Here is an 8659-nt window from a genome sequence, read left to right as displayed (position 1 = left end):
GACCACGCTGCTGCAGCCGTGTTCGGTGGAGCCGGGGGAGACCCCGCCCGATCTAACTTGGGGGGACGGGGTGTGTGTGAAGGGAGTCCCTACTGCGTGCCAGGGCCTGGGCCTGTCCTCACAACCACCTCGAGAGGTAGCATTAATATCCGCGGTTTACGGATGAGGGAACTGAAGCAGACGGAGGCCAAGGGACTTGCCGAAAGTCACGCAAATGTCCGAGGCCGCATTAGAACTCAGGTCTTTCCGACTCCACGTTCGGCGCCTCCTAGCAGCCTCGGCTAGGGGCCGGTGGGCGGGAATCACGTGCACCGTGGCCCGCGTCCCCCCGCCCCTCCAGGGGGCCCTTCACGCTACCCCGGGCGGCCTTAGAGACTTCCCCAGGCTCCGCCTTACGTCACTTCCGTCAGAAGAGGGCGGGAAGGTGCCGCTCTAGGCTGCGAACTCGTCTGCTCCGAAGTGAGAGCGGAGTGCGCGCGCCGATGGTGACTCCTGAGGCTATCCAACCTGGCTCCTTCCTCCCTCTTCTGGCGGTTTCTGAAACACGCTAGGCTGGCGCCGCGACAGAGAAAAGGCATCGCCCGTGCCCGGAACTGCCAGGTAGGGGGTAGCTGGGATGGAGGGCAGGCCGGCTGGCCAGAGGGAGGGGCCGACCGCGGTGTTCCTGTGGTGAGGCGGGCCTGGGCTGAGGGGTGGGATCGACTCCCTCTGAGATAGGCTGGGCTGGAGGTGGAGCGGCGGGCCCAGGCCTGGGGGGCGGGGCCGAGGGGGAAGGCGGGGCGCACTGGGGGCGGGGCTCGATCCAGGGGCGGGGCCTGGGACGGGGAAGCGCGGGGGCGGGCCCTGCCCGGGCCGTTGGGCTCCGTTCACCCCCGCCATGCCCTACCGCAGGACCCCGCCGGGCCGCGGGAAGCCTCCCCTGGAGCTATGCCCCGGAAGCGGCGGCGACGAGGCGGCCTTCGCGGCGCCCTCCCCCGGGAAGAGGGCCGGGCTGGCGGCCGCAGCATCTTCCCCTTCGGCCTGCTGCCCGTGGACTGCCAGCTGCACATCTTCTCCTTCCTGACGGAGGCGGAGAAGTGCACGGCGGCCGAGGTGTGCCGCGCCTGGAGCCAGCTGATGCGCACGCCCCGCTTGTGGCGCACGGCAGACTTCATGCGGCTCGGCGCCTTCCAGTCCGGCCTGGAGGTGGTGCTGGTGTCGGCGCGGGAGTTTGAGCGCTGGAAGGACTGGGTGCACCAATACGCCTACCACCTCATGGCCCGCGGGGCCAGCCTGCTGCGGCTCCGGGCCAGCTTCGACCTGGCTGACCAGGGCTCCCGCTGGGCCGACTTCCTCACCGGCTTCCTGGAGGGCGTCCACTGCGGCGATCTGCGGGACCTGGAGCTGAACTGGACCCTGACGCACCTGGAGCCGCCGGACTTCTACCCACCAGGCACGTGCAGCATGACCCAGGTGAGCCTCACCAAGCTGGACCAAATCCACAACTTTCAGGTGCTGTTGGAGAGGCTACTGGCTCGGGCACCGCGCCTCAGCCGGGCCAAGCTACCTTTTGACTGGTCTGCCCGATCAGTGGCGCTGCTCACCCGCTTCCAGCAGCTCCGCACCCTGGAGCTCAAGTACTTCTGGAGCTTCAAGGGTGTGTGTCCAGATACCATGCAGGAACTGACCAAGGCCCTGCCAAACCTTAAGACCCTAGTCTTGCACGTGCTTGTGCCTGTCAAGGACCTGGGTGTATCCTACGCACTTGAGTCCCGTTCCCTGGAAACTCTAGATGTGTCTCAGAGCCGGGGTCTGGTTTTCCGGCACCTTGATCTGCCAGCACTTAAAACACTTCGGGTAAAGAAGACAGTCCGGGGAATCATCCTCAACTGCCGCACACGCCTGGCCCTACAAAGCCGCTGGGCCTGCCTCTACACACTGCTGTGCCGTGGGACCCCCAATCTTCGATTTCTCAATAACCAGACTCTGCTGCCTCACTGGCGGGAGCAGGCCTATAAGGAACTACATGCCTTATTACTCCAGGCCTGCTATTGTACTCGTCACTCAGACACCTGGCTCCTATAAGGTCAGGGGAGGTCCCCCCCTTCCTCTGTTGTCCTTAGTTCTCAGGGTATGGGCCCACCAAGCAGTTACCCTGCCCCTCAGAAGCACTGGATTGGAAGTGAGTGAAGTGGCGTTAGGGCTGAGGGAATGCTGACCTGGGGAGTCTGGGTTCAGTGGGACTGTTTGTAACAGAGGAGACATTCACATTGGTATTGCCTTTATTTTTGGTGTTGTGGTCTGTGAGCGTCTGTGATCATGACAGGTGGGGAGGAGGGACTGACAGAGTGGGGAATGGGGAAGAACACTAGGGGAGTGACTGAAAATTCAGGTTTTGTGCAATGGTTCATGGGTCCTGGAATTTATTACAGGTGAATACACCTAGGAAATCAGAGGACTCCCCGCTCTTTGAAAGCCAGAACTTTCAGGCCCTAGAACAACTCTGCCATTATGTCCAGCATGGACAGGGCATAGAAAATCTATAATCCTCTTACACAACTCATCTGTGAGCATATACTGAGTATGGCCCATTCTGGTTCTGCTAAAGCTCAGAGAAGGAGGTACTCACCACCCTGGGATGATACTGCATCAGTAGCAAAGCAGAGGAATACTGCCTCTCCCTGCACTTCCCCTCCCCACCCTTCCACCTCATAAATATACATATACTACAGGCTGAAGTAATCTAAACTGTTGTGGCCATAGATGTCCATGGTCCATAACACATCAGGGCGCCGCCGTATGGTTTGTAGCAACTGCTGCAGCTCAGCCTGCACACTGGCAAGCTTCTCTTCATCCACAGTACCCTCTAGGAGATTGGCTGAAGACGGAGGCCATGGCAAGTCCTTGTAGCAATCCACAGGGACTGGATGTACAACCAGCTGGAGCTCAGACAATGCCTGTGAGTGTCCAATCAAGGTCTTCACTCCAGCACTAGCAAGAGGGTTACCATAGAGACCAAGGTAACGGAGGTGGGTACAGCAGCATAGGGTAGGCAAGGTACTAACAAGGTGGACATCCATGAGCTGGCACTCTGTAACATCCAGACATTGCAGGGAGGCTGAGGCTTCCTTCAGTAGTCTCTGAAAGGGGCTCAGGAGGTCACCGGATAGTTTGTTGCCACTGAGGTCCAGCTTCTTGAGATGAGGAGCATGGTGGCTCTGGGCCAAGTAGCTCAAGTCTCCAGAGAGAAGGGCACAGAAGGGAAGCTCCAGGCTTTCCAGAGGGCCCTGTAGGCTGCTGCAGAGAAGAGATACAGACACTGGTCATTTCAGTGGAGAATTGTACAACAAAAGCTGAGATACAGAGACCCTCATGGTTAGTCCAGGCTACTCTCATGCTCTCTCTGGCCATGATTAGAGCCTCTAGGCCAAGTGCTGGTCCTAGGGAAATATAGCTTTAGGAGGAAAAAGCATGTGTTACTTCCCAGCATTCCTCTTAATGATTTTAACCCCTCTTGCTGTGCTAAAGCCTCAAGCTCTAGACCATATGTACCTGGATCTATTCTGTTCCTATCCAATCTCTCCAAGCCATACCATCCTGGGGATGCCCCTTTCCTACTGTGTTAACCATCCTCCTCCCTCCCCCAAACACCAAAAATGTCTACTTTGGGTTGTTTTTTATCCTACAAGAACCCAAGTGTTCATAGGTAGTACCAAAGAAAGTCCAGGTGACACATGCATCATCAAACAGCAGCTGCTAATTTCCCTTACTCAGCACCCTACTTTCTGAGCTCCAACTTGTTTCCAATGCAGGGGCTAAGAAGGTCAAACTATTTAAACCCCCATCCTGTGATTCTCTGGAGGCATCCTGCTTTGCCCTTTCCCAAGAAAGACCTAGAAAGTATTTGTTGTTCAGTTGGTCCAACTCTTCATGACCACAGTGTCCATGAGTTTTTCCTAGCAAAAGTACTATAGTGATTTGTCATTTCCTTCTCCAGTGGCTTAAGGGAAACAGGTTAAGTGACTTGTCCTATGTCACACAGCTATTAAGTGTCTGAGGATATCTTTGAACTCTGGTCTTCCTGACTCCAGACCCAGCACTCTACTCACTGAGCCACTGAGCTGCCTCCAAGCCAACTGACTACTTGTCTCCTAGAAAGTATACCTGATAAGAAACCAAGACAAGGCATGGGCCTTTTCATCTGCCTCTCCCACCGTGATAAAAACACTAGTGCTTGAGGCCTAGGCCCACTCACCTAAGAAGCTGATGAAGGCGGCCTGAGAGTCTAGAGGAACCCATGTTGAGTTCCTTGAGGCACCTCAGCTGGCCAATTGCAGAAACAAATTTTTGGAAGTTGCCTTCTGCTTCAGTTGTGAGCCTCCGTACATCCACATTGCTATATTGTAGCTTCAGGCTCAACAGGTGGGTGAACTTGGCCATGTGCGGCACAACGGTACACAGGCCTGAAAGTCCCAGGTTGTTGAAGCGAAGGTCTACCTGGCGCAAGCACACTGGGTCCAGCAGCTCCAAGAGAGCTACAGTGCTAGAGCCTGACAGTTCCTCAGCCCAAAGGTCCCTGCACCGAAGGCGAAGGGGGCCACAAGTGCTGGTCTGGAGAGCCTCTTTCAGGACGCTGTAAGAAGTTCGGTTCACCAGCAGGTCAGTGTGCACTTCCACAGGATTAGTGACTGGGGCCTGATGGTCCAGCTTGCGGCGCTTGGCCAAGCGTTGAGCTGCTCTGGCCCGAGTCTGGGCACTGAGACAGGTCCTCGCCACTGCCACTGAACGAGCCCACATGCTCATGGTCGTGGGGTCCTGCCCGCAGCTGGCATCCAGGAAGCCAGTCATGTCTAACACTCGAAGATGAGGTTTCCTGCAAGGAGAGAAAGAGGAGAAAGGTTAAGACTGATCTGGACAGCTCACTTGGGTTAGCAGAATAGGGCCAGCAGGTGTCTCAGAGGAAGATCAGGCTTTTTGGGCCCCAGGCCTAACTAGCCTTCTTCCCCAAACATCTCTAGTTCAGGGTCCTGCTCCCAGTACTTAAAATATCTTTTCCAACACAGTCTAGGTGGATAGATATTTGGTTAGTCACAGACCCAATACTTCCAGTCACATCTTGCCTGCCTTTTGTTGCATTCAAGATTCCAGTCCAGGGGTGGGGAACCTGCAGCCTTGGGGCCACATGTAGCCTTCTAGGTCCTTGTGTACAGCCTTTTGACTAAGTCCAAATTTTATAGAACAAATCCTTTTATTAAAGAGGGACGCAGGTTCCCCACCTCTGTTCTAGTCCAAGTACCTCCTTTCTTGCCTTAAAGTTTTCCCCATCCCCACCCTAACAACCAGATCCCACGAAAGTATATGAAAACCAGCCAAGCACCAGAAGTAAAGATAAGTTTAACCAAATAAGGGATGGGGACACTCCTCAGTCATCTCAGGGACAGAATAAATATTCAACCAATAAACCCCCTTTTCCATGGTGTTGCTCTCCAGTTCCCCAACTCCTCACAATGAATTAGTTGTCTGGTCGTAAGTGCTTCTATCTCTACAAAATCTCCATCCTCTTCTCCACAAGCACTGCCAACACCCACATCTAGGCCTTTATTACTACCTGCCTCCATGTACTTACAACCTAACTGGACCCTGTTTCCAATGTCATCTAAAATTAATCCTTCACATTATATGTTAAGTTATAGATGGATTGATATGGCTTTGGTGAAGGGAGTTCAATCATAGATCTCTGATGCAGTGACATCAAGGATTCACAGATCCATTATTAGATGGCACAAATAGAAAACAGAACTTGGAATCAGGAAGACTTTGAGTTTTAATCATGCCTCGGATACTTCCTAGCCTTGTGACTGTTCGAATCAACTTCTGTCTTAGTTTCCTCATCTGTAAAAATGAGGATAATAATAGCACCTACTTTACAGGGTTGTGGTGAGGATCAAATGAGGTAAGATGAAGTTTTTTTCCAACCTTAAAGCTCCATAAAAATGCTAATTATTATACCCTTGGAAGGGAATGGAAGAGTCAGGTCTTTCTCAGTTCCTCTCCAACCCGGAAGACCTCGACAAATAAATGAGATGAACAGATGTCCTTGAGCAACATGCAGAGGCTCTGGGGACTTGGCCTGGATTCAGTCTCTAGTTTGTGGCAGTCCTATGTCAGGCTCCCTTTCTTTGCCTACCTCATGTAAAAGGGATGTTGGCCTACCTGCTGCTAGATTCCTTGCTGGGAAAGCATAGATGGATGTGTTAAGAATAAGCCCAAAGGCTTGACAAGCTTCTTAGACAATTTGCTCCAAGATACCTCAGTTTCTCCACACTCAGCTTATTAGAGGTTTGTAAAAAGCTTCCCAACCAACAAATACTTGGCCAAAGTGACTGCCCATTAGGCAGCCCCTGGCAAAATCCCACCCTGGCCCTTACGAGTCTGAAAGGGAAGGCCTGTGCTGTGGCCTCCCTCCTGCCCCACTTGTTCGTTCATTCGGCAATCACTTCTTAGATATTTTCTGTGTGCAGCGCCCTGGAGGGCAGGCTTTCTGGTGTGTTCATTCACGTCTGTGCCACCCCTCTCTGCGCTCCTCGAACAGCGCCTTGGGCTGGGAGGGGCCCCGCTCTGGCTTACCTGCGCGGCGCCGCCAGCAGCGCCAGGATCACGGCTTGCACGCTCTCCTTGCGGGGTCGCTCGGGCCAGCCCAGCTGCTTGGGCTGGGGCAGCAGCTGCCGGAAGCTGAGGCGCGGGAAGGGCCACGTCTGCACCAGTGCCTGGAGCACCAGCGTTCGGCCGTACATGAAAGCGGCCTGGAATAAGGCCGGGTACAGCTCCCGAGGCAAGGAGGGCAGAGCCCGGCACGCCAGCTTTTGGTGCCGGGTGACCTGCACCGCGCACAGAGTCAGCAGCGACTGCATTTCTGCGGAACCTCCTCGGCACCTCCGCGCAGGCGCGGCTCGGCAGAGGCCTTCCGGAAGGAAGCCTGCGAAGGCGCGCCCCCACACACCGCAAACCCCCTCCCAGTCTGCGCAGGCGTGATCGGAAAAGGATTCTCCGCAGGCTTAGGTCCGGAGGCCAACCTGGGGAAAGGCGGCCGGGCAGGAGTTAAAGGAGGTCGGCCCCGGCCCCTGATAAAGCCGCCCCTCAAGCCGGGACCCTCCACCCCGCTCTCATCCTCTCTGCGGGAGTAACCAACAGCCAACCGCCAAACACGGGTCCTGGAATCTAGGTGGGCGACGATCGCGCAGGATGATGGCGTTTGGGCGCCTCATTGGGCGGAGACGAGCCGGCCGAGAGCTCGCCGAGGATTGGCTGTCGGGTGCCCCATTGTTGCGCCGCCCTTCGTGATTGGCCGACCTGTCCGCTCCAGGCCTGCCCCAGGTGGTCTCTTGCTTCCGGGGCTGCGTGTGATGGGCGTGCGGTGCCGCTAGAGGTGTCACTTCTCCCACCGGATCCAGCCCCTTCCTCTGCCCTGCCCAAAGCGGGCCGAAGTATTGCTTTTGGTACCGGGAGATCCTTCATCTTGTCTCTGATCTCCCCCTCCTCCTGCTGGTTCCTTCCCGGCTGCCTACAGACATGGTGAAAATGCCCATCCTTAAAAAATTCTTCATTGGCTCCTGCGATTCCCGCAGGCTACTATCCTACATCAGCCTTCAGCCAGATTCATAGAAAGGGGGACGCCCCATGTTCACCCCAGCGATCTCTTTCTTGCCATTGTCAGGAGGGAACGGAGAGGCTCCCACTTAATAAAGAGAACATAGAAATTGTGTGGTGGCATGGCACTAGGTGCAGGCAGGCATCTCACAGGGGCCGGCTGCTTCTCCCTCCCAAGGGACTTGAGGCTGTCAGGGCTCCTTTTTAGTTTTTAAGCCTAAGGGCTTAATTTACTAAGAAACACAACATACACAGTATATATTTACATGTGTATACGTATACATATCTGGTGTATATACCCATGTATATGCACAGTGTGTATATATGTGTGTTTGTATTTCTGGAAGTTATGGAGAACTTACAAGGTGCAGGTGTTCACATGGTGGTCAGAGGAAGTGATATAAGGACACTCAAGGTCTCAAGAACTTTGGAATTGATTGTGTGACGGGAGACACTGGGACAGGACAGCTCAACATGGTATGCCCACATCAGAGAAGGTGCTGTGCTTTATGAGCATAGAAGAATTGAAACAGCTCAAAGGAAATGCAGGGTGTGCAGATTTAGACAATCCACCCCAAATGTTCACTCTAACTATTTGTGCCCAACCTGTGGTAGAGCCTTGCAACCTCCTGTTAGTCTGATCAGCCACAGCTGGACACACTGTAACTTGACTCTAACAGAGTGATGCCATTTTGATCCTCTTTGAAAACAAAAGACAACAACAACCTGTACACACACACACACATATAATTCTGGTGTGGGTAAAGATAAAGGGAGAGGTTTGGACCTGTGCAGAAGCCTATATGTGTACATACATGAGCACACACACATACACACATAAATAATCCACACATACACACACATATGCTTCTACAGAGATCCAAAACTCTCCATAAAGTTATTTAGTGCAGTTTCCATAAAGCAGAGAATGTTTCTATGTTTGTGTGTGTACATCTATATACACATATGTATATACATACACATATGACATGTATACACACATTCTCTGTTTTATGGAAACTTGTACTTGCCC

The 8659-nt window shown here is 53.9% G+C and overlaps 2 protein-coding genes across 2 annotated transcripts; one reads left to right on the top strand and one right to left on the bottom strand.

Moving 5' to 3' along the window:
- The first annotated feature begins 11 nt into the window (after positions 1 to 11).
- On the top strand, positions 12 to 2264 carry LOC140500310 (uncharacterized). The gene is made up of 2 exons (XM_072602774.1): positions 12 to 600; positions 892 to 2264. Exon 2 carries the CDS (start codon positions 928 to 930, stop codon positions 2062 to 2064), a length of 1137 nt encoding a protein of 378 aa, XP_072458875.1. The 5' UTR covers positions 12 to 600; positions 892 to 927; the 3' UTR covers positions 2065 to 2264.
- On the bottom strand, positions 2248 to 7706 carry LOC140500309 (leucine-rich repeat-containing protein 14-like). Its single transcript, XM_072602773.1, has 3 exons — positions 6607 to 7706; positions 4235 to 4852; positions 2248 to 3276 (listed from the first exon to the last, which is right to left on the bottom strand). The coding sequence occupies exons 1-3, from the start codon at positions 6888 to 6890 to the stop codon at positions 2706 to 2708; spliced, it is 1473 nt and encodes a 490-aa protein (XP_072458874.1). The 5' UTR covers positions 6891 to 7706; the 3' UTR covers positions 2248 to 2705.
- Positions 7707 to 8659: the final 953 nt, after the last annotated feature.

Source organism: Notamacropus eugenii, chromosome 4 (genome assembly GCF_028372415.1).
Source record: "Notamacropus eugenii isolate mMacEug1 chromosome 4, mMacEug1.pri_v2, whole genome shotgun sequence".
NCBI classification, from domain to species: Eukaryota; Metazoa; Chordata; class Mammalia; order Diprotodontia; family Macropodidae; genus Notamacropus; species Notamacropus eugenii.
This window is presented reverse-complemented; position numbering and strand designations above follow the sequence as displayed.

Bases quoted from the DNA above. Each gene is read 5' to 3' on its own strand.
- LOC140500310 (XM_072602774.1), top strand. From the start codon at position 928: ATGCCCCGGAAGCGGCGGCGACGAGGCGGCCTTCGCGGCGCCCTCCCC.
- LOC140500309 (XM_072602773.1), bottom strand. From the start codon at position 6,890: ATGCAGTCGCTGCTGACTCTGTGCGCGGTGCAGGTCACCCGGCACCAA. The intron at 4,853-6,606 runs GTAAGCCAGAGC...CTCTCCTTGCAG, and splicing joins CTGCTGGCGGCGCCGCGCAG to GAAACCTCATCTTCGAGTGT. The intron at 3,277-4,234 runs GTGAGTGGGCCT...TCTTCTCTGCAG, and splicing joins CGCCTTCATCAGCTTCTTAG to CAGCCTACAGGGCCCTCTGG.